This window comes from Podarcis pityusensis (genome assembly GCF_964106645.2).
Source record: "Podarcis pityusensis genome assembly, chromosome: 13".
In the NCBI taxonomy this organism is placed as follows: domain Eukaryota; kingdom Metazoa; phylum Chordata; class Lepidosauria; order Squamata; family Lacertidae; genus Podarcis; species Podarcis pityusensis.
Genome location: NC_138038.1, coordinates 40024536 through 40052493, shown reverse-complemented (window position 1 = coordinate 40052493; position 27958 = coordinate 40024536). Strand labels below are relative to the sequence as shown.

The following is a 27958-nucleotide window of genomic DNA, read 5'->3' as shown; positions in this document are numbered from 1 at the left end:
GCCCTTAATAATAATAATAATAATAATAATAATAATAATATAATATAATTTTATTTATATCCCGCCCTCCCCAGCCGAAGCTGGGCTCAGAGCAGCTAACAACAGTAAAATGATACAACATTCTAAAATCATTTCATTATCAAATCAGTTCAAATCAGATTAATGGCAACCAATGGGCTAGAGTTCTGTGAAGAATTACCAAAGGAGGGGGTCAGGCTGTGCCTTGGCCAAAGGCCTGGTGGAACAGCTCTGTCTTGCAGGCCCTGTGGAAAGATGTCAGGTCCCGCAGGGCCCTAGTTTCTTGTGACAGAGCGTTCCACCAGATTGGAGCTACAGCCGAAAAAGCCCTGGCTCTGGTTGAGGCCACCCTAACCTCTCTGTGGCCCGGGACCTCCAAGATGTTTTTGTTTGAAGACCTAAGGTCCTCCTTGAACCACAATTCCCATCATCCCTGGTCCCTGGCCCCACTGGCTAGGAATGATGGGAGCTGTAGTCCCCCTGCCCACCCCCAAGACAACAAGGGCGTGGCGGGCCTGGAAAAAGTCACCAAGTTCAGAGGAGGAGGCGGGGCGAAGCAGCCGAGCCTGGGCAGGCAGGTGAGCAAGGTAAAAACATGCAAAGGAGCCACAGGAGAGGCAGCTGACTGGCTCTGGCTGGGAACCCGTCCCGTCACCAACAGGTTGGGTAACTTGTCCATCAGCCGAGGAAGGCAGAGTCCCGAGCGCAGCCTCCCTCCTTCATTCCACCTGCCGGCGGGACTACCTGGAGGAGCTCATCTGGCGCGCTCTCGCTCCCTTGCGCATACACACGCACACCTGCGCGCCTGACTTCAGCTGCGGGTCTCAGCGACGCACCGGGGACCAAAGGAAATGGGGAGTTTGCTGGGAGGCCTGGGCCTCCTGCTCTTCGTCTCTGGTGAGTACCGGGCAAAAAGAAGCGCCTCTCTCTCCGGAGATTTAGCCTGCCTCCCTCCCTCCTCCTTTCCCTGCACCGGGGTGCGGGTTGGGCGCTGCGTTCCCGCCACCCGCGCCCAGCCCTTTCGCCTGCCGGTCGTTTCCCATCTCTTGCACTCCCATTTTCAGAGCCGTGGCCGGTTTGGCAAGCACGAGGGGGAAGAGCTGCAAACTGGCCTTTTCCAACTGTTGGGCTGTCTGGAAGTGTGCGTGGCGAAGGTGCTATTCAATGGGGGCCAAGTTTCAAGTCCTCACTGGGGTGGCTTTTGAGACTCCCCGCCACCTGCTTGCTTGGAGCAATAGCCTAGCCTGTGTGACTTGGTCAGAGGACATTGAGGCAACCCCCAAGCTGAGCCATCCTGTGTTATGTATTGGGGTGGCGGTAGGATAACATGGCGTTTTGTCATGGTATCTGTGGAGTGATTCATTCTTCCTCAATAGTAACCCGTGGCTATATATGCCAATCTCAAAAGGAAGGTGTGGGGACTCGTACTGGTTTGGAAGCTCTGTTGTTTTAGCATTGGCCACCTCGTACCTAGGATCTGAAGAGGCTGAGTGTAGCTGTTGTATACAAAAAAAGGTATTCTGGACATGCTCAACGGCATTCTTGTCAGGGCTTGTGGCTTCGCACCATTTTTAATAAATTCATCACCGCGTGACATATGTAGAGCTTAAAACTGAACTCCAGAGCAGTGCCATATTGTTTAAAAAAACAAACACGCCCCAAAATTTATCAGCACGCATGATGATCCATTATGTCCCCTAGATGAGTTTTATTGCACTGTTAAATTGTAAGGAGGGAAACCATGACAACTGTTAAAAGGAATCCTCGAAAATAATGGAACATATGACAAGCCAGCGTGGCACGTTTAAGTTGGTGGTTGGGGAGCAGGTTCTGTTTATGTGTGGAGGGGAGGTAGGGGTGTGTTTGTGTGTGTGTGTGTGTGTGTGTGTGCATGCGCGCACAGTGACTGGGGGTCTGATGGCTTTTTAAAGTGCAGAATTGAAACAAACACACCCCAGCCTTTCCTTCCTTCCTTCTTGAAAGCAGTGTATGCATGGTTGGGGGTGGAATAGGTGCCACATTCCTAGAGGACAAAGGTCCTTTCAGTCTTGGGAAAACACACACAGAAAGGGAAGGGGAAGAAGAGAAGTATCTTCCTTGGAACTTGTCCCAAGTAAAGGAGGAGGGAGGGAACTTTGCCATGGTGGGTTTTTTCTCCTTTCTCTGTTGGAGCTCCTGTGACTTTAATGGAAAACAGGAGAAACTGCATAAGTGAATTGTTCATAATTCGTGCTGCAACTTCATACTGGAAAGGACTGCACCTGCTGAATTTCTTCCTGCCATGCAGCTGTTAAAAGCACAGGAGTTCTGCCAGGGAGGAAAAGGTTGCAACTTGATATAGAAAAGTTATCTACAGATGGTGCTCCATGGATGGCATACACTCTAATCTGAAACACCCTATTGTCCTCTCCAAGATAAGTAAGAACTGGTGTTAGTTGTTCCTTTGTCAAAGAATAAGACTTTAGGGCTGAGTCCTTTCTCAGAGGCTTGGGAACACAGTGGGGTCTAGTGAGCTGGTGGACAAATCTGGCCTAGGAGCCAAAGGGCATAAAGCCTTTTTTGTTGCTGCTCCGTCAACACTCTTTTTCAAACAGCGCAACCCACTTGTGAAACTTCCGTTATCTATCTGACAACCCCGAAACTCTTTGTAACCTGACACCCTTGGGAAAAGTGGCTGGAAGCCAAGCAGTTGAGAACAGTGGAGTTCAGGGTGTATGTGTGTGCGTGTAAGAGAGGGAGAGAATATGATCTGTGCAAATTGTTCATTGGGGTGTGGGTCCAGTGCTGACCTCAGCCTCTGGCAAGAGTGACTCTGTTTCCAAGTGTAATAAAGGAACAAGAGTCAGGGTCTCTCATCTGGAATTTCTTATTTGACCAAGGCTTATTAAGGTGGCATTCTGACACTTGAATTCAGCAGCAATGCTCCATTCCCTAGAACATGATAAGGCCACCTCTGAGCATGTGCAGAGTACTTCTTTCTTACCACTAAAGAATTATGGCCAGGTTCTATCCCTGGGATCGTAGAGTGGTATCACCTCCTCCTGGCACCTCTCTTCTTAGAAACTTGTTTCAGTATTCACAGTGAAACTGGCAAAGCATGCAGGACAGAATCATGTTAGTTCAAGTTTATTGTAGAACCTGCAATAAATAGCTGTAATGCTGCTGTTCAGGATACTAGTCAGTCATGTCTTTTTCCTAGGATACCCCATTCCCTTGCCCTAGGTTCCCTGTTCCCCTCTCAACAGATGCTTGGTCTGTTGCCAATGAACTCATTTGGTCTTCACTGAGCTGTTTTGGGGAATTGCCCTCTCTGCGGGTTTCCCCCCTAAAGCTTTTTTGTTCTTCAGCAAATCTCTGTTAATACATCCCTTATGGCATTGCCTGTAAACATCGTCCACGTTCCAGAATTTTTTACTGTGGGGCCTCTTTCCTTGTTACTGCAACTCCATTTCCTGTAAAGCTTCACCTGTTGAAATTCTGTCTGTCATGTAGCTGTGAAAGGTGTAAAGGCAAGAAAAGGCATTCTACCCTAATTTTTATTCTGCAGTTGCTCCCCCACCCCCAAAGAGAACAAGTCAAACTGGAACTTTCCAGGTCAAAATGTGACATGTTGGAAGTGTATTGATGGGAACTCTCCTGAATGGCACAAATTTGCCCCGGGGATGAATTGAGAAGGGCACCTTCAACTGCCTGGTGTCCTGCAGGTGTGCCCTGGCTGACATGGCTGAGCCCCAGGAGGTGGGGTAGAGCAAGAGGGCAAGGATAGTTCAGGCTGGTTTCTTTCTGTGACATTTTGTCTCTGAGGGTGGGGCAGGCTCGGACGTCATTGGTAGGTTACCCAACCAGTTGGGCCTGCCTCTATTTTTAAATGTCCTACTTGCTCATCTCACCGCAACCTCTTGATGGTGGAGCCAAAACAGCAAGCAGTGTGTATATGAGGACTGGCCAGGATGCCTGGAATCAGCTTGTTTTGTGGGGCCTTTCTTGGTGTCGGTTTGTGGGTGGAGGTCTCTGTTGTTGTTGTTTTGATAGTTCAGCTGAGTAGGATCACCAAAATCTGGCCCAAACCTAGGATATTTTGAGGGCCAATGGAGACCAGGTGCATGCTGAATGTAGCGCCCCCTAGAGGGTTGCTATCTGTTTTCACTTAAAAGCACTGTCATGGAATGGTCAGAGTTGGTGGCTCAAAAGTACCAACAGAACACAACCGGGCGCCTTGCAAGAGGATTTTCATGCTTGAGAGCCCAGTTCAAAACCTGCTAATTCTCGTGTTCCACATTATGTAGCTGGAAGATACAAGATGAGGCCAACCGCACATGTCTGTTAAGGAGAGAGAAAAATGCTTTGGGCATCAAATGTGGCTTAGGCATTCTTTGTCTACTTGTATCAGAGTTCCCATGACGGGGCCTTTTCAGTAGTGGTGCTGCAAAACTCTCTCCCTGTGAATTTTTGCTGGACCTTTTTCTTTTAGGGTTTATTGAAGACTTGCTTTGTTTCAGCCACCTTTTATACCACACTTGTATTTCTTTAATGTTGCTTTGGATATGGCTTTATCTGCTGCTCCTTCTGATTGATTTGTGCTTCTGATAATTCTGCATACTTCCTATTTCAATTGTTGTTTTAATTCTGTAAGCCTCTTTGTGGTACAAAAATAAGTAAATTGTGCAAAACTCTTACCAACTTGACCAGAAGATGCCCTTTCCAGATTAGAACCAGCAGCCCCTAGAGCGTTGGCCCCTTCTAAGTTGGAAACTTATGATGCAGACTTAGTAGGACCTCAAGGGACTTGCTGTGGCAACAGCATGTAAACTTTGGCACCAAGTCATATTTTAATTATGAAAGAGGAGGTCAACAAACAGGCCACTGGGGTTTAATGGCTAAGATCCTCTTCATTCCTCAAAGAGCCATTTCAGTTTTCAGATTAGTTGTGACAAAACCATACTGCTCTGAGTCACGTTTTAGATATCTGCTCGCCCAGTGTTTGATCATCCAGAGAACCAGAAAGAAACCACCTGGCCTGCTCTTGTGTCTTTAAGATGGGGATAGGGAACCTATAGGGCACCAACATCTGGAGGGCCATGACTCCCATCCCTGACCATTAGCTATGTTGACTGGGACTGATGGGAGTATCAACAACATCTGGAGGCACGGGTTCCCCATCCTTACTCTTAACTGCAGCTCAGGGTGCAGAAGCAGGCAGAGGAAGTTTTGGACAGCATGGAAATACTAATTTCCCATTCCTGTCTGCATACTGACCTGTTGTGAAAGGCAGAGATTCAGTTGGTTGAAAGTTTGCAATGCTTAGAAGCCAAAAAGGAAGACCTTCCCTGGAATGCCACAAGGTGGTCATCAACTTCGATGGAGACAAGAGGGGAATAGACAAATGGATAAGACTGTCAATGGCTACTAGCCAAGATAGCTATATATTGCCTCCAGGATCAGCAGTGGGAGTTTGCTCAGACACCCAATTTTGCTTTAACAAAAAAGTCAGGAAATGAAATGGCCAATGCTGTCCATAATATATATTTTTTCATAAGCACAAAGTGCCTGACATTAGAAAAACAAAAATGTGTGGAAACACAAGCCTTGACAACTCGAGCCTTGTAGAGGGGCTAAATATGAACTTCTTTATTCTCATTTGCCTATTCAGGTTCCCCTCTTCTCCCGCTCCGTGTCCCCAGTGACTCGCTGGCTGGATGCTCTGCCAAGTCCGCTCAGACTCATCTCCCAGGAATCATTGGCACTGCAGGATTTTAGAAAGCCAATCTAGGCCGACAAGCAGGGCGGGAAACAAATCCTTGGGAAGCCACAGCTGTGGCAAGAGAAACTGGGGCAGCAGGAGCAGAGAGGCACACCCTGGCTTCCTTCTCATAGGTTGTAGAAAGTACAGCCTAAGGAGGAAACGTCAGAAAGGCCTGGGAGAAATCACCTTTCTCTCTTCGTCAGCATGACAACGTCCCCTGGTGTGTAATTTCCAAAATGAAACATGCATGGGGCCTGGTGTGCTCAGAAACTATGACTTTTGCAGCCACCTCTTTTTCTTTTCCCCGGGTGGCAAGCTGTGCCTATTGCAACAGAGGAAAAATTCTGTAGGTGCAGCTTCCTGGTCTGGAGGTGCAGCAGCAAGGGAAGGTTATTCCTGTGTAATTTCTGACTGCTGCTCATTTGCACACACCTGCCTTACTATCTGACTTTTCTGACCTGGGATTGAAGCGCCAGTCTATACGATTGGCAGAATCAAGTGGTATTTTGGTAGAGCTTTTCTTAGGCTTCACCACTTTTTGCTGCAATTCTGGTTTCAAGTCAGAATGCCACTTAGCCTTGTCCTGTGTGCAGAATTTTTCTTTCTCCTTGAGGGAGCAATCTGTCTCTCATCATTCACTCTGGAGCCTGAAATAATACAATTGGAACAAGCACTCCGCTTGATTTCTCCAAAATTCTAAGAAATATTCCAGCAACTCTAGGATGGGGAAGGGTTTTAGTGAATTGTAACAGATCAATGTGGAGGACAGGATTCTTGTGTTTGATTACTTGAGACAAAGTGAGGCCTGGTGACTCTTAAAGACATTACAGTACTCGGAAACAGAAACATAAAAGTGGGATCTTGATCAGACAAATGTTGGTTCATATGTAGTGCTAAGCTAAACCATGGCTTAAGGCAAATAAGCCAACATGCAGGCTCCTGGAGAGGGGATGACAGCAGCTTCTCTCCTTGTCCTCTGGTGGTTCCGCTGTTGCACTTCTTTGAATTAAACTTTAGTTTAGCATGTCCAAACCCATAAGCTGTAAACCCTAGAACAAACCTTGGTTATAGCTCACCCTTTGCTGGAGCAAGAGAGACCACGAGCCAGAGCAACACAGCAACAAGAGGTGCAAAGAAGGAGCACAGCAGCTATGATCCTTTTCCAGGAAGCAGCATGTTTGTTCATTGCATTAAGGCTAAGGATCATCTTAGTGTTGAAGTGCAGACTAGGTCATAGTTGGAAAGAGTTTTCAAGTAATTTGTTTTTTGTTTTGTTATTAAATGTGAAAATATTTAAGTGCTATTTGTTTTATTGTAATCAAAATGTTGCAATTTGTCATTATAACTCTACTTCTTTTTTAATTTCACAGTATTCTTCTCATGCTCCCACTCTGCAGCCATTGGAGCCAACAGCACCCAACAAGGTAAGATATCTGAATTTTGCATGAATGGGTGTGAATTTTTATTTTATTTTTTAAAAAGAACAACACTGCACACCACTAAGTATGTCAACAATGGACATCCATTGATTACCTTCCCTGTTTTCTCACATACTAATTTAACTCTCCCTCCTCTGCTCACACCAATTATTATTTAGGTTCCAAATTCGCTTCCTAGAGTCTAGAAAGCAACTTTTTTACAGACACTTAAAACCCTGCCTTCAACACTGTAGGAATCTTCTTCGGTCAGCTCTGTGGCCTCTGAGATTTCAGTAGGCATTGTGCATACACATTCAGTCCCATCTCTGCAGCCATATAAGGTCTACAAATACAGGCTTCCATATTTAAAAATACAGTTTTGAGAGATTTCAGAATGCCTTTTCTACCTCTTATTGAATGGTGGGAGCACCGGAAACATATAGGAACCACTTTCAGGGTTCTTCTTACAGTCAAGCAGTATATAAATTATATGAACGAATAACTTAGGAAGCTGCCTTATACCAAATCATACCTTTGGTCAGTTTAGCTCAGTATTGTTTACAATGAGTCCTGATGGCTGCCTGGGATTTTGGGCAAAAGCTTTCCCAGGCCCTACCTGGAGACACTGGGGATTGAACTTGGGAACTTCCACATGCAAGGCAGATGCCATTCCGGTGAGCCATGACCCTTCCCCACACAGAAGGAGAAACATAATATGATGCAGAGCCCATCATGTTGTCTGATCGTCGTGTACAAAAGAACATGTGATGTGAGTGATTTCTGGAACGCCTTTTCACTCTGCAAAATGTCTTTATGTCTGCAGGATTCTGTGGAGTGCCCGCTATGGGGCGAATCATGGGTGGCATGAACGCCGAGCATGGACAGTGGCCCTGGCAGGTATCCCTGACCAGCAGCAGCAGCGGCCGTCACCTCTGCGGAGCATCTCTCATTGCCCCCCAGTGGCTAGTCACAGCGGCACATTGCTTACCTGCGTAAGTGCAAGGCATCCGTGGAATAAGATGCCGTTGTGGGTGTTGGGGAAGAGAGCAGGCAATGCCTTTTGGATAGGAAGTTTAAATCAGGCATAGGCAAACTCGGCCCTGCAGATGTTATGGGACTACAACTCCCATCATCCCTAGCCAACAGGACCAGTGGTCAAGGATGATGGGAATTGTAGTCCCAAAAACATCTGGAGGGCCGAGTTTGCCTATGCCTGGTTTAAATAATAGAAAGCTGGTGAGGCATGCAGACACTATCCTGCAGCCTTCTCGTAATTCGAGAGCTTGGTTTACTGATGAGGATGCTAAAAATGTTGGCTTTAGCATTTGCATGGTGCTTCCGAGTGTTCAAAGCATTGCCAGAAGGTAACGAACCGGTATGTGAAATTTGAAAAGACCCTGAAAGGTGGGCCTGTGCTATTATATATATATATATTTCAGATAGTGAGGGTTGAGAGAGAATGGTTTTTCCAACACCACCTATGGCAGAGACGAGATTTGCAATGGAGACCTCATCCTCCCCACTTCATAACTCATCACTTAGTCTCATAGGAGCTATGCTATGTTAGATTTTAATCAGTACTTATAGGTCCAGGAAAGACAAAAGTATCCTCTGTGTGTCTGCCTAGTGCTAATTCATTAACAAACAACTCAGAGGTCTCTGCTTTCCCTCTTATGGTTCTGTATCTCTAACGTGGACAGCCCTTCCTAGATCGCTTCTGAAAAATGGGGAGACACATTCATGTAGAATGGCCCTTACAACCACTAGGGAGAGGGCCTTTTCAGTAGTGGCTCCCTGGCCAATGGAGCAGGCTTCCCAGTAAAGCTTGCTTGGTGCTATATTTGTGGTATTTTTCGTTTCAGAATATTTTCTAAATAATTCTTGCAATCTGGGTCTCTCAATTATTTTTTTTTAAATATATTGCCTTTATTTGGGCTGTGTGTGATGAATTTTGTTTTTCACATATTTATCTTTTTGAATTTATGGTTTCATGGCTTATTTGTATCAAAATGGTTTTCTTATTTATCATAAGCCTCCCAGATAACTTTATGGGGCAGAATACAAATGTCATAAACAAGGTCAATCCATGACTGCTCTCCATGCAGGTTAAATGAAATCTCCACATTAAGAAAAGTTCTCCTCTAAATACTAGTTTCTGGGGCAGAATTAAATGGAAGACTGTTGCTTTCTCTCCCTCCCCATGTGCTAAAGACACCAGTCTGGCTACCATTGGATATGTGATCCCTAGTACAGGTACTCTTAGACCCTTAGCAATGACCTCCTTTTGCATCTTAGAAATGAATTTTAATACAATATTGCTTCCTCTCCTTTTTGCAGGAGGGCTGAAATTGAAGACTACGATGTCGTCCTGGGGGTCCATCGGCTGAATGACCCCCCAAACGACCTGCAAGTTATGCAGGTGGAGCAAGTGATTAAGCACCCTGACTACGTGGAAGAAGAAGGCTCTAAAGGGGACATTGCCCTGGTGAAGCTCAAGAAGGCAGTGAACTACAGCCGAACAATCCGGCCCATCTGCCTGCCCGCCTCTTCTGTCATCTTCCCGGCTGGCATGAAGTGTACCGTCACCGGCTGGGGGAACGTGCTTGTATCCAGTAAGGAAGAAATTGTTTTCCTATTGGAGTCATGGTCCTTAGAGTGATGGAACTTGTTGTGGCGCTATGATGCGACCACATCTGGAATGGGGGGGGGCACAGCTAATCCTCTGTAATGCCATGTTTCCCTTGTGCAGTCAGGGCTCAGTCCCCATCTCTCTCCTCCATCCCCTCCACCCAAAAAGGCCTCCCTTCATATCTCAGCATGGAGGCTTAGGCCTGGGGCATGTGAAGAGACAATGGTTGCCTCTGCATATGGGATGAGTGCCTTTGTTTCTCGTCCATATCTTGATGCAGACATAGCCTCAGCTGTAGGAAAGGAGTCCGTAGCTGCAGATTAGGGAGTCTGGCTTCCAGAATGATGAGGCACTTATCCACCTGCACTCCCAGCCCAAAGGCAAACACCCAGCCACCTGGGACACAAAAAGAGGCTGGTCCATTAGAGTGAATGGGGAGCTGCCCCACCAACCTCAGCCTGCCCTTAGCTGCCCCCACTTGCTCTGCAGCCTTGCTTCCAATCAGCCCAGGAGTGGCACCACCTTTCAGCATCCTCCTCCTCCTTGGACTCTGTGTTGCTCCTTGTAGAACTTGGCAGAGAGGAAGATAGGGACAAAATTAGATTGAGTCGCCTTTGCCCACCATTGGTGCTGGCTGCACCTACTGTTGGCCTCCTGCCCTACCAGTCCCCACTGCAGGACAGCCTTTCTCCACATCTGGGAACTGACTTTGAGTTTTGTTTCTTCCTTTAGCAAGCCTCCCCACACCCAAGACGCTACAGCAGCTTGAAGTGCCCATTATTGGGCTAGACACTTGCAAGTGCCTGTACAGGCGAAACCCTGACCCCGAGGATCCCCTCACCGTCCACGACGACATGATCTGTGCTGGCTTTGCTGAGGGGATGAAAGATGCCTGCCAGGTGAGATCAGGCAGGAGGAGAGGGGAGGCTGGGGGTGCCCGTTCGTTGAGGAAAGGGGGTGGCATTTTAGAATGAGGCAGTGAGAGCCAGATTCGGCACTGTACAAAAGGCCAAGGCTGATGGCCTTTTTGTGTTCAGCTTCAGCCAGCATCTGTTTATATGTTGCATAGACGTCTGGAAAGAAAGTGCTGTAGCAACTCATAGATTAGAACCCCCTCTTAAGGTATAAACATGCACTGTGCCCCCTTTTCCCCCTTGGTTATGAGGCACTTTGTAGCCCTTCTCAGGCAATTCACTATACTTGTGTCTATAAGTGATCATGTGACAGGCTGGAGGCAGTTCTTGCCAGTCCTGCACCGAGTCATCTTTATTCCACATAGAACAGGGTATAGAGTCCTTTTTTGGCCCAGTGAGCCAGATCTTTTTTCTCCCTCCCTGACTGCTCTGGCTGGACAAATTTGCTAGGTGAGCAAAATCACTCTCCCACCTGTCAGCCACCTGAGATTTTATCGAAGTTGGCTAGCAGGGTAGGGGAGGAGATAGTCATAAAGCAGGATTGAACTCCTTGCCCTTCAGTGGATGGGCGGGAGTGTTTGATCCTGATTTCTGCAGGGATCAACTGTGCCAATGAGTTCCTGACAGGAAACTTGCTCACACGCCTGAGCTAAGCAGGACCAAACTCCCACCTGTCAGCTGATGTCACCTGATTGACACGTGATTCCAGGGTGGTTCTGGGAAAACTGCCTTGTGGGCTTAGCTGGAAGCCCTGGCAGGCTACGCTTGGCAGATGGGCTAGGGATCCTCCATCGCAATGTAGGTGGGGACCACGTTGAATAGTTCTTGGGGGTATACTTTGGGTAATGCCGACCCCCTTAACTCACTTGGATCCTTCAAAATAGCTGCCTGTGGAAGAGTACTCTCAAGTCCAGATGCTTACAGTCAGCCTTCTGGCGTTTCCCTCATTGAGAGAAGTGAGGTTACAGGGAAACAGAGGGCCTTCTCGGTAGTTGCACCTGCACTGTGGAACGCCCTCCCGTCAGATGTCAAGGAAATAAACAACTATATGACTTTTAAAAGACATCTGAAGGCATCCCTGTATAAGGAAGTTTTAAATGTGTTCTGTTTTCAGTGGTTTTATAATTAGCTGGAAACCAGAGTGGCTGGGACAATGCGGTCAGATGGGAGGCATATAAATTATTATTATTATTCCCAATCCAATAACCATTTTCCCTCCTAGGGTGACTCTGGAGGACCCCTTTCCTGCCGTATTGGCAATGCTTGGCTGCTGGCCGGAGTGGTGAGTTGGGGCGACGAATGTGGAGCCCCCAACAGGCCTGGTATCTACAGCCGCATCTCAACCTATGCCGACTGGATTCAGGCAAATGTTCCAGAGGTGCAGCTCAGCCAAGTGACCTCCGACGTGCAGCCCATCTCGGAGGAGGGCATGTGCTCTGACACTCCTGACACTAGCCGGCCTGGACCTTACGATGACATCCAGCCTCAGCCAGGCTGGTCCCGTCCCATCAAGCCGACAAACCCTGCCTCGGGCAGCGCTGTGTCCTGGGCCTGCATGTCCAGCCTGCCTCTTCTTGTCCTCTTCCTTCAGACCTTCCACTATTTCTTATGAATCGTCCCTCAAGTGGGCCAAATGACTGATTGTGTAGTGGGGGGAGAGCAGTCCCTTCCTACTCTGTGCTCAAGTGGGTGGTCCCACTATTTCACATTCTGCCATGCCTCAGGTTTTTTCGCTTTGCTGTCTGGAAGCATGTGATGTTCTTGGTACGATTACAAAACGGCAGCCTTGTTCTGGAGCAGAGGGTTCCGCCAAGCCACGAAGGTTCAGTCCAATGTGCACTCGAGGTCTGCTTAGTATATATACCTTACATTCCAATTTGCTGTTTCCTCCTTCCCTTTTGTTCCCTTTGACATGTTAATTTATGACAATCCCCTGGGCCTGCTGCTGGAGAACTTGCCCTGCCTCAGCACAATTACAGAAGCCATGAATGGCAACCACCTCCTTGCCTCTTTGTTGAGGGCAGACTCACATAAGTTGTCTTTGTCTCCTCATCATGCCAGGTCCTGATCTGCTCTCTGGGTCTTGGTTCTCACTAATCCTGGATTTCACCATTGTTACCAATGTATTCTTCACCCAAATCCATTTATCTCGATCTGCCTTCTGGTTATCGCCCCTCAGCTTCCCTCCACCCTTTCCAGTCTGTAACAGGGTGCCTTCATGGTTCTTTTTGGGGTCTTTGCTCCTGCTAACCATTGCAGCTTCAGTCCTGAGAAGCTCCACACAGATTCTACTGGCACACCAGTGGTTTTGCTGCCTGGTCTCATCCTAGAATGTGAGTTGGCTCCCTCTAAGCCAAATCAGTTAGCTGAACCCTACACCTGTTTCTTAGGGTCCAGTTCAAACCATTGTCCGATATCCCACTGATTCCGATACCTCATGGAGTTGGGTATAAACTATACCCTCAAACACCCCCTTCTATGGTGCCTGCTGGCTGGAGGTAGTGTGGAGTGTCATCTAGGGAGCCCAACCGACACAGCCTTTGTGTTAAAGCCTCAGTAGTCCACCGTGATTGGATCAAGACCAGTGTTAAAGAAGTGACACTCAGCGATGTGTCTGTGGAAGCAGCATCAGTCTCTAGGGGATCTGTGACGCTCCAGGTGGTTCCATGGCACCCAATCTGCTTTTTGCTTCCTGGATTCTTATGGCCCTTGACATGTGTGTTTGGGGGCAACTAAGACAACATGTTTTCCCGATGCCTCCTTGAAGCTCAGACTGAAAAGATGGAGTGACGGGACCGAACCATGTTTCTTAATTAGCTGCCACATTTTGACCCCTGGCTGAGGACTTGGTCATCTTTGTGTGCTGACCGGACTGAAACTTCCCTTGACTGGCTTGGATTCTTTGAATGGTAACCTCACTTAGGTTTCTGTGCGTGATCAATGAATCTCTCCATTGGTGGAGTGTGTGCATGTCTATGTATGTATGTATGTGTGTGTGTGTGTATATATATATATATATGTGTGCGTGATAAAAAGTTGCGGGAAACATAATCAGGGCAACATTACTGCTAAATGAAATGTCCTGCCTTAGCTTGAAGATTTATTTATGATGCAGCATGACTTGCATGTGAGGCAGAAATGGAATGGGACTGCTTTACGTAAGTTTGCTGCTGCCGAATCATAGACATATTATTGGTCTTCCCTGACAACCTGTATTTGCACATCTTTTTAAAATAAGTATGTAAGCATCTATTTGTTTCTTTGGGAAGGATGAGAATCAGATGTTGCTCTCACAATGAAGGGTTTTTAATAAAGCAAATAGTAATTCTAAAGTGACGGTAGTAGTTGTGTTAACTTCCACCACTGTCCTGAGCGCCGACTGAATCCAGAGACAAATTCCGCATGTTAAGGGGCTGCTTGCAACACTTGAAATACCTGTGTACAGAGGTGGGGGGAAATTCCTTTGGAAGTGGCTGCATAATGATAAGACCAGGTTCACAGGCTTATGGGAGTTGCTCCATTTTCTACTGGAACTGAAAGTGAACTAACCAGAGTCCCAGCAAGATAGTCACTAAGGTGGCAGACAGAATGCACTCCATAAGCCATGCATTCTGTTACAGCTGGCCCAGTGGCATGGCAGCCAAGTTCACAGGAAAGGCTAAAGCCTGATTTCCACCTTATCCACCTGGCAAAGATACTGTGGACACCTAAGAACGGCAACTGTAAAAAAAAAAAAAAAAAGCACCTAAATAAACATGACAGCAAGTTGCGCAGAACACACTTACAGCTCAATAAAAATGCAGAGGATTGCATTAGTAGCCACCACTAAGCCATTCCTGTAAAATAATTAGAGACACCATAAAGTAAGCTGTTGGTTCTCTCACGGAATTAAATCATAAGGCTGCACTCCTTTGCAATAACACTACACTAATTATGATAAGACAAAAACATGATTCTAACGATTAACAACACATTTATTGTGCCACTACTTTATATAGACTAGAATGTGCTTATGCTACAAAAAAACACATGCCTAACCATGTCTACTCATAAGTAAATGCTACTGGGTTCAATGGCATTTACCAAGTAAGTGGGTTTAGGATTGCAGCCTAAATGGTAATCCTGATATAATTTACCCTGTTTAAATCCTGTGAGTAATGCTGAATAAGAAGCAAGTCCACAAAATAAATTGGCTAGAAAGAAATCTGGCATATAGAAGGTATTCTGCAAATGTTCAGTGGCATTTTAAGAAGTGAAGCTGTATTTTTAAGCATTCCAGCTGCTGTTGAATTATCACTCCCTTGAACCCTACAGGTTTAGAACTTAGCCCAAATTCAGAATTTCACCTGGTACAGCTTACACCATGCTACAACAGAAGCTGCATCAAGGTGAATTGCCTCTTTGAGTTACAGATCAAGGAAGGCTGTCAGAGGAATTCCTGCTTCACTTTCTAAAGCAGTCACTCACTTCATGGTGTTTTTGTGTGTTTCTTTTCTAGAAACATAGGGGACGTGGGTGGCGCTGTGGGTTAAACCACAGAGCCTAGGACTTGTCGATCAGAAGGTTGGCGGTTTGAATCCCCGTGACGGGGTGAGCTCCTGTTGATGGTCCCTGCTCCTGCCAACCTAGCAGTTCGAAAGCACGTCAAAGTGCAAGTAGATAAATAGGTACCACTCCGGCGGGAAGGTGAACGACGTTTCCATGTGCTGCTCTGGTTTAGCCAGAAGCAGCTTAGTCATGCTGTACGCCGGCTCCCTCGGCCAATAAAGCGAGATGAGTGCCGCAACCCCAGAGTCGGTCACGACTGGACCTAATGGTCAGGGGTCCCTTTACCTTTACCTTATTCTAGAAACATACATGAACAAGTCAGGATATCAGACGACACACTTGCACTCAACGGGGGCCTACTTTGGCTCTCTTACTTCACAGTACAGGTAGTACAGCAATAAAGCAGACAGTGGCAGATTTCCAGGATCCTGAATATATGTTTCCAGTATGGCCTAAAGCCTCCATACTTTGCCCAGAACTTTCTTCCCCCACCCAAACCTGTGCTCAACATAATTCCATCGTTACACACGCAGCATAGAAAGATACTTTGTTTTGTTGTTTTATTAATTAAAATATTTTTGAAAAGTAAAAGAAAACACACTGCATACATGGATTATGAATATAATATCTGTAGCAGAACCATCATGTGGACAGTTTCTCCCGTAATATCAAATGCATCCCCACCCCACTGAAACCAACTTCCTTTTGAACTAGTCCCAGTGTAGAAGGGGTGCAAGCATATTGGTGAAAGGTGATGTGAAGAACAGCGGCAGCCTCCCTCTTCGGTTCCATTACTTCCACTGCGCTTTGTCCAAGAGAATGTCGATTCTTCTGAGAAAATTCCTTCTCATTTTATTTCTGGCAAAGGTAGCTCATACAATGGTAGGGCAACTTGTCAGAACCAACTAACCCACAATATCCCACTGTTCGGTTTCCTCCAGTTTGGAGGTTGTACATTCCCCTGGGCTAAGACAACAACCCCGTGGCAAGTAACAGCCCCCACCCCATCATATTTGCATTGAGAACCATCCCTTTTGATGTAGGGTCTCCGCAGAACGTCAAAATCAACTAGGTCAACCCAAAAGGACAGATACCCTGTTAGCTACTACGCTACAGCTGCCAGGGATATTCTCAGGGGCAGGTGTGGCACAGTGACTTCTCAGCTGCTGTGTTTCTTGGAAATCCATGCTTTTAAATTCAGCCTCAAACCCAACTCTGCACAGTCGTGCTCTCATCTGCTGAGGGGATCATGAAGCGCTTCTGTGCACAATTCTGACAATGCCCCCCTTTGGCGTGCCACTCTCAAAACTCTTGACTGTGATGGATCTAAATTGCAATTTGACTGTGGAAAACTAAACTGCAACTACAATCAAGTTTTCTTTTTCCAAACGGTCATAGCTAAAAGCAAATCCCCCCCACCTGAAATTTTGCTGACTGACTGCTTCCCAAATACTGCCTCACGCGTGTTTACTGCCCCTGTTTTGCTCTACCTGCCTGACAATGGAAGTAGAGGCAGTCCAAGGTTTTGTGCTAGAGCAGCTCAGAAACTAAGGTTCCAGGGCCAGTGACAAGCAAGAGATGAGAAGGTGTGTATCCCCTTCCTCTTCCGGTTAAGACAGAAGCCACCAATTCTACTACCCTACGAGAGCAAGACAGCAGGTTTCGCCAGAAGGAAGGATTTTGCCATGCAGAATCAGAAAGGGACAGGAGGTGAGATGAGGGTGGGGGAGGAAGTGGGAAGTCTTCACTCTAGTGGAGCACAGTAAAGTTGGCGTCACACTGCTAACACCCCTTCTCTCCCTGCCACCCTGAAAACATCTGTTCCAAGACATGTCTGATCAATGCAATACCAACAAGAATGCCTCAGACAATCTCTTAAAACGAAGGGTGGATGTGTATTGAAGCCGAGCTGCTTCCGTTGCTTAGATCAGTTTCTCCTTCACTTCTTGGAAATCTTGGCTTGCTTGTGTTTCGGAGGTGCCCATCGCAGACAGAGGGAATCCACTGGAGGGGGAGGAAGGAGGGGAGGGAAAAGCAAAGTCAATAGGTGTGGAGCAGGCACTTGAGACAGGTAGACAAGCAGCAGTGCTGCCTTTTAGCCAGCTAAGAATGCTGACACAAGCTTCTCAAAAAGGCTATCCCAGTTCAAAACGCTACTGTTTCCAGTAGAGTTTTTTAATGCTCTTCAGAAAAACAAGCAGCAGAATGCCAATATGAATGAAATGATGCCTTGGGATTGTAACAAAGGCAAATACTGATTACTGAGACAAATTCATTTTAGCTTCTATGAGAGCCTGTTTGCTGTTCTACCCATCCTGGAAACAACTGCATTTCAGAGAAGCAAATGATACTCCAGCTTATCTTGAAAGTGGCTGATAATCAGCCTTCATGCCCCACCCTGCAGATTGCTCCTCTGCAACAACTGACAGCGAGCAGCTCCTTTAAAAAAAGAGAGAGGCTCAGAAGGAGAAACTGGCACTCTGTCTGCAGCTCCTCTTACATAACTGGCACTGACTGGCACGTCAGCAGCCCCACCGGGGCAAACAATGCTTCTTTCAGCAGGGATCAAAACCTGAAACCACTGAAAGTGGTTCTGACTTCCTGACCTCTCACAAGGTGGTTCTGTGTTTGCACTCAGCAATGCCTGGCAGACTCCATGACGGAATGAACAAAGCAAAAGCAGGATATGGGTGGTATCCAACTAGCATTTGGCTGCACAAAGGATATTCCCCTCCCTCTTCTCTCCACTCTTCCCCATGTCTGCTCCAGAGGGTTAGGGTGAATCCCCAGTACAGAATCAGGGGGGCACGGAAGGTGCATGGGGAGAGGGAAGCCCTTGCGCTAGTGGATCTATTTAGTTGGATACTACCCAATTATTCCGGGAACAGATTTAAATGTAGAGAACTGTACATGGGGAGAGGGGAGACAAATACTCTATAAAGTTTGCATTCAGAATTGATTAATCAAAGTAGTTAAGCCTGTCCGCATTTAAGTTGCACTGGTGATTCAGCTTCCAAGGAATATGAACGTCTTATTGCAAATGTCATAGCAGCAGAAATAGCATGTCTATTTCCCAGCACAGTTGTAACAGGAAAGAATACAGTATTAACTGAAAGGGACAAGTAGAAACACGTTAATTCTTTGTCACAAACATCTCCATTCTATGGTTTCTGAAATAGACAGACAGCATCCACATATTTTGAAGACTTGAAACAAGATTGGGGGGGGACGGGACTGATATTCTCTTGCTGTCTTTTGTCCCAAAATGTGCATACTTATATGGTGATCTTACAGACAGACATGCAATATAAGCTACTCTCATATGTATTGTATTGTGCTTGTTAAAGTGAAGCAGCTGACGAGACTGGCTGAGGTGGTGGAGTGACAAAGAATGGAATGTTTAGCTCCTTATGTAAGCAGTTTTCAGTCCAACTTCTGAGAGAAAATGTCAGTTTGAAAGGCAATAAAACCTCAAACAGTGCAGGGCAAAAACTGGGAGGAGGTTCCAAGTCACAGGGAAGCCAAAAAAGGACGAGGAACTCAGAGACAAGGAGACTAAAATGAGGTGAGACTTGGCAAGATTAAGAATGAGGTGTAAGAAAAATGGAAGGAAATTGAAGTATGCACCAAGCCCATCTCTGATTATCTCAATGTACTAAAGGAGAAGCTATATGCTATGGTGAGGCAGGTGAGCGGTCAAGAGACTAAAAGAAATGTGGCAAACCAAGAGAGGCTGAAAAGCAGGAATCTGGGAAAACAATGGTCCTCTTCAGGAGTTCTGTCTTCATGTTGACACTTGAAGAGATGTGGGAGAGAGACAGAAGCAAGTGCTCTAGCTCTGCCCTGTTGCCATCTCCACAAGTTAGAGGGCAACGTTCTGAAGTGAAAGCCTCCAAAATTACACATCACTGGTGGAAGGAGAAACACTTCTGTGCTCTTTGTAGCAGCTCCCCCACCCACTTCATATATTAAGATAAAACAGCTGTATAAATTTAATGTGTAGGGGGGAAACATGAAACTGAAGAAAGGAGCAAAAAAAGAAAGAGCTGGGACTGTTCAAGACTGTTAGGAAGGAAGTCAGCAAAACCAGGATGTTTGGAGGACTGCAGCCTGTGTGCAAGGAATCAAAAGCTCTAGCGACTCTAAAACCCTGAGAGGGCAATTCTACCATTGTGACCTGACAACTCAAAAGACAACAGTAAGGTCCAAGATGCAGCCCAAGAGGGTGGGGTTTGGGCAGGTCTTATATGCCACATAATGATTTGAACTAGGCTGCCAATTCTTTGCTTTTGATTAAAAGACTCCTGTAAATCACCGCCAGGTCTAGGATACAACTACTGCCCTTCCCATGGTACCTGTGATGGGAGGCTTCTTGTACTGGGCACTTTTGAGATGCTCCTCGACCAGCTTGGGTGTGACGCAGATGACATGCTGCCCCTTCCAGTACTTGACCATGTTCAGAGACTGCAGCGTACTGATGATGTCATTTTGTGTGATGCTTGTCATCTGACTGCCCCGGGGAGTGGGGGGAAAGCAGTGGGTAGGGGAGTGAAAAACAAGGCAAGGTCAGCGACTGGCAATTTTAACTGGGAGGTCATATGAAAACCACTCAGGACTGCTCATAATAGAATATCACAGAAGCATATGTGCTTCTCAGCAACAATGAGGAATTAGAGGGCACTGTTACTCAAAACAGCACATCTTACTTGCAAGATGGATTCTTTCTCACCTGAGGTCTTTGATGGAGAGGGTACCTCGGAAGTCCCGGAGGATCTCTAGCAAGACCCACGACCAGTAGCTACGGTAGCTCAACTTGCCTAGATCTGAGAGGGGCTTCTCTGGGGAGCCCACTGTGCTTTCCAGTTTGGAGAGCTCATAGCCTGAGGAACAAGAGCTTTAGGATTAATGTCAAGAAGCAGTCACAACTCAGAATTCAGACATCTCAAGAGCTATGCTTTTGCAGCCTCTCCCCCCAGGTAAAGCTCAGACCCAGTAAAGAAGGCTCTCTCTCAACTGAGCCCTCCAGAAGATCTTAGGGCACATACTCAGTTACCCCTAAAACCCTTTAACTTAACCAAGAGTGTGAGAGGTGTCAACATGTTAAAAAGAGCAGATTCCTCCCCACATTTAGTTAGTGCAATTTTAAGGGTGGAAATTCTAAGTTCTAATTCAGATTAACTATTAAGTATTATATATTCAAAAAACAAAAACATTCTAAGGCAGTTATAACTTTCTGAAAGCAATTATGGTTTAAAACATTATTCCATCTGGTGATATAGTACAGAATCAGAGGAAGCCAAATTATAGCAGATTAACTGAAGTGGAATACAAGGGCGCATGTTGCACAAGTTACTTCTAGTCTGTTCTGGTTAAGTGAAGGCACTAATCCTCATTTCCAGCAACTGGAAGAGATTGCGAGGTTGTGAAGCTACTTCTTTTGGTGGTTATTGCACATGACTGAAAGAATCAAACTTACTGAAAGCAATGAGGAACTTCCCATAGCCCCTTCTTTGGTATGGGGGCAAGGTGAGGATGCAGGCAACATTGTTGCCATCTGGTGACTCCTTCTCCTGGCGGCAGAAAATCAAACAAAGAAGTGAAATGAGGGAGCAGGGAATATTGTACTGGGCATAGGATTCATGCATCCTAAGTACCACAGCTTTCACTGTTTTGAAAGCAAGATCTGTTCTCACCAGCAGCCATTTCACCTGGTTACATTAGTGAGAGAGGTGATACAGCAAAGCTATTCTATTGGGCTAGCGAAAACAAGTGTCACTTAGCATCTTTCCGCCCCTAGTGGCCATAGTATTTGAGTTCACTCATTTTCCTCTTTCACCCCACCCATCGTCTCTTTGGAATTACATCTATTCAACTGTAAGGCATTATACTGTGAACTATCTTGAGTCTGTTAGCAAACAGATAACTTTGGTGATATCTCAGAACTCAAAAGGAGGATGAGGATGATTTCCAGCACACAATCGCCCTCCTCTCATCCATGGCAGAAGCAAAATAAGTAATACAAAATAAACAGACGTATGAGAATTTTCATTTTTTACTGGATTCAGAATCTAGTTTTAAGAACAGCAGTATCATGACTGCTCATCCTCCTTTTCACACCCCTTCTAAAGTTCAGCTAGAACCCTCTCCCAACACTCATCCTAGGCCAGGTCAGCACCTTGGAGAAGTAGCCGACAATATGAGCCCCTTGCCTGTCGACCTCAGTGAGAATGTAGAAGACAAAAGGCTCCACATCAAAGTAGAGAGTCTTGTGGTCTAGGAACAGTTTGGCTAAGAGACACAAATTCTGGCAGTAAATCTGGGGGAGAGAAGCAAACACCAGTAAATAAATAGAGCACAGCAGCAAGAAGAACACGGTGAGTGTAAGTTCATTTCCCAATCCAGGGAAAGAGGTGCCCTATGGAGGATACCCCCAAAACTTTTAAATACCTCCTCTTCCCGGAAAACATTATTTCATTTCAACCTGCAACTTTGTTCTAAGAAAATCCTCAATGAAGTTACAGAGTGCGATCAAATCTCCCCAATTTATTAAGTTACGCACATAAAATAAATAAATCAAGAGGACATATTGCAATGTCTGAACTTGCAAAAGTCTGTACTCTTAGATGTTTTCAAGCCTACCAACCTAGCCAAGGGTCAGAGTCAGGGCTCTACATGAGAAAGTGGATCTTCTGGGCCATTTCCATGTTAAAAGTTCTCTGGCATACCTCACAGGCCTTGCGGTGAATGTTCTCTCACAATATTGGTGCTCTTTGCTCTCAGCTATTATCTTGCCTGTAATTAGGATATCACTGAGCACTGTGTAAGCAACCTAAAATTCCCATTCATCACGTAGGCAGTGATGGCCCTCAATTTCACGTGACCAGTAGGATTGGGTAAAGCTGTTTCTATATTGGATCACTCCCTTCTGAGTAGATAGTGACACTAAGCCCCATTACTGGAAATCTCAGGAAATCTTTTCTATATGCGAGCGCTCCAACCTTGCCCATGTAAGTCTTCCCAAATCAAGAAACGAAAAGCTGCCTCAATCACAAAGATACAGTAAGAGGAGTTCTGGAAGGAGCTTACATGTTAATGACTATTCGTAGCCCGTTGGGAGAGATTAGGCTCATATTTGTAGAGGCATGGCTCTGAAATTATTTGGAAGATAGGTTGGATAGCAACTAACAGGTTTCTGATGTAGCAGACAACAAAGACAAAAGCTCGGACCCCTACCTTGTGATCTTTGCCATCCACCTCATACACTGAAATGTTATTTTTGCGGTAGATCTCCTTCCCTGGCGGCTGCCGCCACTGACACTGTCCCTGAACGAGAGAGAGAGAGAGAGAGAGAGAGAGAGAGAGAGAGAGAGATGAATCTGCATTTTTCTGAGCAATTCCACTGCTTGGGCTGCTCAATACAGCTTCAACAATTTCCCCAATTGTCTGGGTTCTGGTAAGGCCAACAGCCTCTACTTTTCTTATTTGAGATTGGTACTGCTCATTTAGTTTTCCTAGTTGTAACACATGAATAAATAGGTATTAGAATTATTGAAATTGAATAATATCCTTCTGAAGGGAGGGGAAAACCAACAGCTTGGTAAGCTATCAACATCCAGCTCCCCGTTGTGGTCTCTCCCTTCCTCGACTACCAGTGCAGCAGCTTCTGACAAACCATCTTCTATGGATGGAAGAAAAAAGCAGCAGAAACGGGCTTTTTAAAAAAGGGTTTCCTTCACCCATGTCTTTTTAATTTTTATTATTCAAATGTTATGGATCTTTATTGTTTTACTATTTTTATTTAAACTGCTTTGTGAAGTCCACCTGAAAAGCATAGAAATACTTTAAATAAATTAATTCTGAAGCTCTTGATATCTTCAGGGTGGTCCATCAATAAAAACATTAACTAAGGAGGCAGGTCTACTCATACACCTCTATCCCCACACCCCCAACAGCACCCATTCCCTTTGCATACCAGATGATAGCGGTAAGTCTTCTCAAATTTCATGTACTTGAGGCAGTACTCGCAGATCCACAGCTTGGGCTGCTTCCCATAGTCCTCTGGGAATGGTGAGAAATACCAAGCGTCAATCTCATAGTTCCCAATATGGATTTTGTCTACGTATTTCACCTTGGTGATCTGAGGACACAGAAATATAGCTGGAGCCACGAAACACAGCTGTGCTCTTTTCTCTACTGAATTTTGGCAACAAGACAGGTCAAGTGCTAGTGAATACTCACTGCTTCGTGCTCCTTCTCCAAAGCTGCTGTGGTGGGATCCATCTCAGCATACGTCTGCAATGGAAAAAGACAGCAAGGTGGCCAAATGTTCAATTCCTAATTGGACAAGACTCCCTAAAAAAGCTATCTCCTAGTGCCAAACTGATGTTAGGAATAGCTCCAGAGGTACAACCAGACATCCTGGGTTTTTCCAGCCTTGGAACCGACACTCTGTAGTAGAGTACAGTTCAATCTCCCCAGCCGTGTATCCTCTGGCATCACCTTTTGCACATGGTTGATTTCATCATGTTTGCGCTTCTGGTTCCGAGTGATCTTGCGCTCTGGCTGTTCAGACAGTTCATTCATGTACTGATCCGTGTTCTTCTGTACCGCATCTTTTACTGTCTTGGTGAGGGCCAGGCGGTTTTTGTCCACCCACTCATCCAGACGCCGGTTGACTGCAATTAGGAGAAGAAATATGTATCAGTCTTGGATCTTCCACCAATCACAAAAAGAGTTCGAAGCTGCTTCTTCAAACGTTATTCAGCTGAAGGTTAAAACATCTCCCATTCCATCCTTCCTTGATCTAAACAACTGGAGATCATTTTCCCTCCTACTAACAGCAGTATCACTCTAATAGTTCTCAGGTGTTTTATCTGTTCAGGTGACTGAAGAGATCACCTCTAAGAACATGGCATTTAACACTAGTTGCAATGAATTCAGGACAGCAGTGGATGTAAATTCAAGAAAATTTTCATGTCTTTTTCTCTTGCAGAAAGGGCATAAAACACAGGAGTGCAACTGCTAACCTCCTTATTTGATACTTCACTCCCTCCTGGGCAAATTATTATTATTATTAATAATAATAATAATAATAATGATGATGATGATGATGATGTTATTTTTAGGAAACCTCCACAAAACAAGTATTTTTAAAAATCTGTCTATTCATCTAGGCTGCTGGTAATTTTTTGGCTCAGTGTAAGATACTTGGAAAAATATGTAATTTCAGTATAAGTTTCAACATTTGAGAAGTCTTGTTGCATGTGTAAAACGTAACAGGGACTCTGGAATGGGTTTGGAAGGAATTACCTGCTCTTATTCCAGGAGTAGCCTGTGTTGTGTCCTCCAGATGTCGCTGGACTACAACTCCCATCAACCCCAGCCAGCATGGGAGTCCAGCAACATCTGGGGGACATCATGTGGGCTACCTCTGGACCATAAAGGCATCTCACACTTCCTCCTCACCACATCAGCAGACATAGAGAACCTCAAAAAGATACTTACACCCAACATAGTGCACATAAAACTCCTCCCTGGCTTCTTGCTCATTGATCCGCGACTGGATCACTTCTGCAGAATCTGGAAGAAAGTCAACACTCAATATGGTTAATCTCAAATTAGGAAAGACTAAAAAAGAATCTAATAACAGTGTTTCACTCTGACACACCTCAGCCAAACTCCTTACAACCAGCTAAGCTGCAAAAGCGGAAAGGACCTGTAATAGTTGGTCAAGGGTGCAGGTGTGCATGCTTTGTCAAAGCAAGAGCCCATTTGAGTAGCCCAAATATACTATTCTGTACTGGACAACAGAGCTCAATATATCACAGAATTGTAAAAGTTTCCAAGTAATAGGCACAAAATGGAAGTATGCCAAAGTGCCTTAGTCCATTTTTATTTCAGTAAGAAATAAATATTTCAATAAGAAATATTTCAATAAGAATCTTTCAGATCCAAATGTGGCAAAAACACTGAGGGAAAATACAGATTGGGCACTCCAGAAGAGGAGCCAACCTATATACCTTTGATTTTGGGAGCCACAATGTTGCAGGAGTGCAGGTATGCAAAGAGAAGTCTTCACATAAATCTCTACAGTACTCTCTGAAAAGGCTGCTTTAAGGGATGATACAACACAGGAAGAACTAGAATACTGTATGCACTGGCTAAACCTGCGTACGTCCCAAAGGGATGTCCAATAGCATTTAATGAGGTATACTCTTATGTTAGTGGGCACAGGATCACAGCCACAGGTCATCATTTTGACATCCTGCTGCTTGTTCTGAGGTGACGGCTATGTCCACCAGGAACAGAACCTTTTAGTAGTGACCTCATGTTTGTGCTTGATTGGGTGAAGCGTTTTGAGCATTTTATAGCAACACATTCTAGTTTGTTCCATTTTGCTGCTGTGTGATATTACTTTGCCATGGGTTTCATTAGGCTCCCTCCCCCCTTGGAAACGTTTAAAACAATCAAAATTAAACAACAACAATGCCGGTAGTAGAAAAGCTTTGAATAAACAACAGCTGTCATAAGGAGTAATGCAGGGTCATGGAAGCCTCGGTGATGTAGCATAAGCGAGGAGCTTGTGGCCCCCTCCAGATGCTGCTGGACTACAACTCCCATCATCCCTGACCACTGGCCATGCTGGATGGGGCTGAGACCAACGGCACCTGGACGGAGCCACCACTGTCCTGGGGACGAGCAGGAGGTGATTTTTTTGGTGTGTGTGTGGGGGGGGGGGGAGATAAGGGAACCGCTCCTGTTGTCCTGGAGACGTACTTACGCCACGTCCCGTCCCCGCGCCGACACAGGTAAGTCTCCCCGATCTCCACGGTGACCTCGGCTTCGCGGGGCGGCGGCGACGACGAGGGCGCGCGGCTCTGGTTGGCCGGGCCCCCCGCGCTGCCTTGCCCCGGCGCCTCCTCTTCCTCTCGCCCCCCCGGCCCCAGGCGTCGTGGGTCCGAGCCGGGGGGGCTCCCCCTGTCCGTGCCGCCGCCGCCGCCTTCGTCGGCAGCGGAGGCCGAGGCCGCTTCGCCTCCTCCAGGCCCCGCAGCCGCTGCCATGACAACCGCCACCGCGAGAACTCGCGCTCACAACCCACGCGCCCTTCCCCCGTCGACTAACGGTCCCACCAACCGTCCAAGGCCCAAACCGGAAGTGAATTCTTCGGATTAAAACAAGAAACAAAAAAAAGAGAGGGGGTCACTGTCGTACGGAGGTGGCGCGCGAATATGACGCCTTGGGTCATGTGACGCAAGGCGCTCGCGAGAGGCCGCTCAGCGCGGCGGAATGTTGCTAGGAGACGGAGAACCCGCGTGAGCGCCCGTTTTAAGTCAGGTTAGGGGCTTCCGCGCTATTAAGGTAAAGCCGCGGCCTTCTCCCAGCATGCACCGCGCCAGGCGCTTTACGCCTGGAACTCTCTAGGCGACAATGCGGGCCCTGGAGGTGGGGAGGCTGGGGAAGGTGGCCTTGCTTCCCCGAAATAAAACCGGGCACTGTAAATCTCAGGTGTTTTTTAAAAATTGTTCTTTTGGATCGCTCAGGCTCCTATGTAGGCTCCTATGATGTAAGTAATGGTCTGCTAGCCTGCTCCTTAAAATATCACTGGTTTGCTCATTTCTATATACTATAGGGTGCCTAGATTCTGCTATTTATAATTATTAGTAGTTTTCATAATATATTTACACCTATTATTATTTCATTTTATAGCAAGTTTCTAGAGACTAAATTATCAGTCTTTGTAAATAGTGTTTCTAAAGGAACTTTTGCTATTGCCAAATGCCAATGTGTTTGCATTATTAAGTTGGTTATGAATAAAAAATCCTTTTAAGTTAGAGCTTAATAATTATTTCACTATTAATATACTTGTTCTTAATTGTATTTCACTGTTAATATACTATTTCTTAATTGTATTTCAATTCAAAAATTACTTTGATAAAATACATATTTTGTTATGCGCAAATGGCCTTAGATATCCATTAGGTCCATAAATTACCATATATCATATATTCAACACAAAAAACAGCAACAATTTGTTGTTGACAAAGGACAGCTGGACATATAAAGGGCCCCATTACCCATTCAGTAGCTTAGAGTGAAGGAAGGTGAGGACAGGTGACCTCACCTAGGCCCGAAGTCACCCCCCACCAAAGCAGGCTCAAAGCTTCTCAAAACTTTTCAAAATCATTTTCTCAGCAGCTAAGCATCAGAAACATTCCGCTCTGCTGTAACAAAGGTAGAGAACAGTCCATTGTTTCTCAGGCCTTTCTCATGTCTTCTGGCCTTGCTAAAGAACCACATTGCAACTTACTTTCTGTCCGGAAACCATGCCAGAACAAGAGATTGAAACATATCTGAACATGCTGAAAACCCCTTGGCTTCTCACCCCCCCCTTTCCTGGGAAGGGTGCCAAGAGTCCACAATAGTCCCAAGACAGCTTTCTGTTCATGCTCAGAGGAACTCCTGAGGGAGGAGAAAGGGGGAGGGAACTGGAAAGAGGTATATATGCTTGTGCGCATGATTGTGAACTCGTGCATGCTTTTTGTGGCTTATCACACTTGCTCCTTCTACCAGTTCATGGATGGTAGAAATAAAAGCCTTTTCTCCGAAACTATTCCTTGAGTGTCTGTTGACTCCCACTTCCCTTTCCCAGGCGCAATATTTTTCCCACCCGAGGGCAAAGCCTCATAAG

The 27958-nt window shown here is 45.9% G+C and overlaps 2 protein-coding genes across 2 annotated transcripts; one reads left to right on the top strand and one right to left on the bottom strand.

Moving 5' to 3' along the window:
• The first annotated feature begins 579 nt into the window (after positions 1 to 579).
• On the top strand, positions 580 to 14054 carry PRSS8 (serine protease 8). The gene is made up of 6 exons (XM_080977659.1): positions 580 to 915; positions 7132 to 7185; positions 8003 to 8171; positions 9517 to 9791; positions 10541 to 10707; positions 11945 to 14054. Exons 1-6 carry the CDS (start codon positions 870 to 872, stop codon positions 12332 to 12334), a joined length of 1101 nt encoding a protein of 366 aa, XP_080833785.1. The 5' UTR covers positions 580 to 869; the 3' UTR covers positions 12335 to 14054.
• Positions 14055 to 15813: 1759 nt separating this feature from the next.
• KAT8 (lysine acetyltransferase 8) lies at positions 15814 to 26485 on the bottom strand. Its single transcript, XM_080977627.1, has 11 exons — positions 26051 to 26485; positions 24775 to 24849; positions 23770 to 23945; positions 23509 to 23562; positions 23243 to 23407; positions 22504 to 22593; positions 21446 to 21586; positions 20747 to 20840; positions 20000 to 20150; positions 19626 to 19780; positions 15814 to 17274 (listed from the first exon to the last, which is right to left on the bottom strand). Exons 1-11 carry the CDS (start codon positions 26328 to 26330, stop codon positions 17210 to 17212), a joined length of 1446 nt encoding a protein of 481 aa, XP_080833753.1. The 5' UTR covers positions 26331 to 26485; the 3' UTR covers positions 15814 to 17209.
• Between the last annotated feature and the right edge of the window lie 1473 nt (positions 26486 to 27958).

What these genes read in the sequence shown, in the direction of transcription:
- PRSS8 (XM_080977659.1), top strand. Translation starts at nt 870, where the DNA reads ATGGGGAGTTTGCTGGGAGGCCTGGGCCTCCTGCTCTTCGTCTCTG. An exon ending in CCTCCTGCTCTTCGTCTCTG is followed by an intron (nt 916 to 7,131) that starts GTGAGTACCGGG and finishes TTAATTTCACAG; the next exon opens with TATTCTTCTCATGCTCCCAC. An exon ending in GGATGAAAGATGCCTGCCAG is followed by an intron (nt 10,708 to 11,944) that starts GTGAGATCAGGC and finishes TTTCCCTCCTAG; the next exon opens with GGTGACTCTGGAGGACCCCT.
- KAT8 (XM_080977627.1), bottom strand. Translation starts at nt 26,330, where the DNA reads ATGGCAGCGGCTGCGGGGCCTGGAGGAGGCGAAGCGGCCTCGGCCTCC. An exon ending in TGGAGAAGGAGCACGAAGCA is followed by an intron (nt 23,408 to 23,508) that starts GTGAGTATTCAC and finishes CTGTGTCCTCAG; the next exon opens with ATCACCAAGGTGAAATACGT. An exon ending in TGGATGGCAAAGATCACAAG is followed by an intron (nt 21,587 to 22,503) that starts GTAGGGGTCCGA and finishes TCTCTCCCCCAG; the next exon opens with ATTTACTGCCAGAATTTGTG.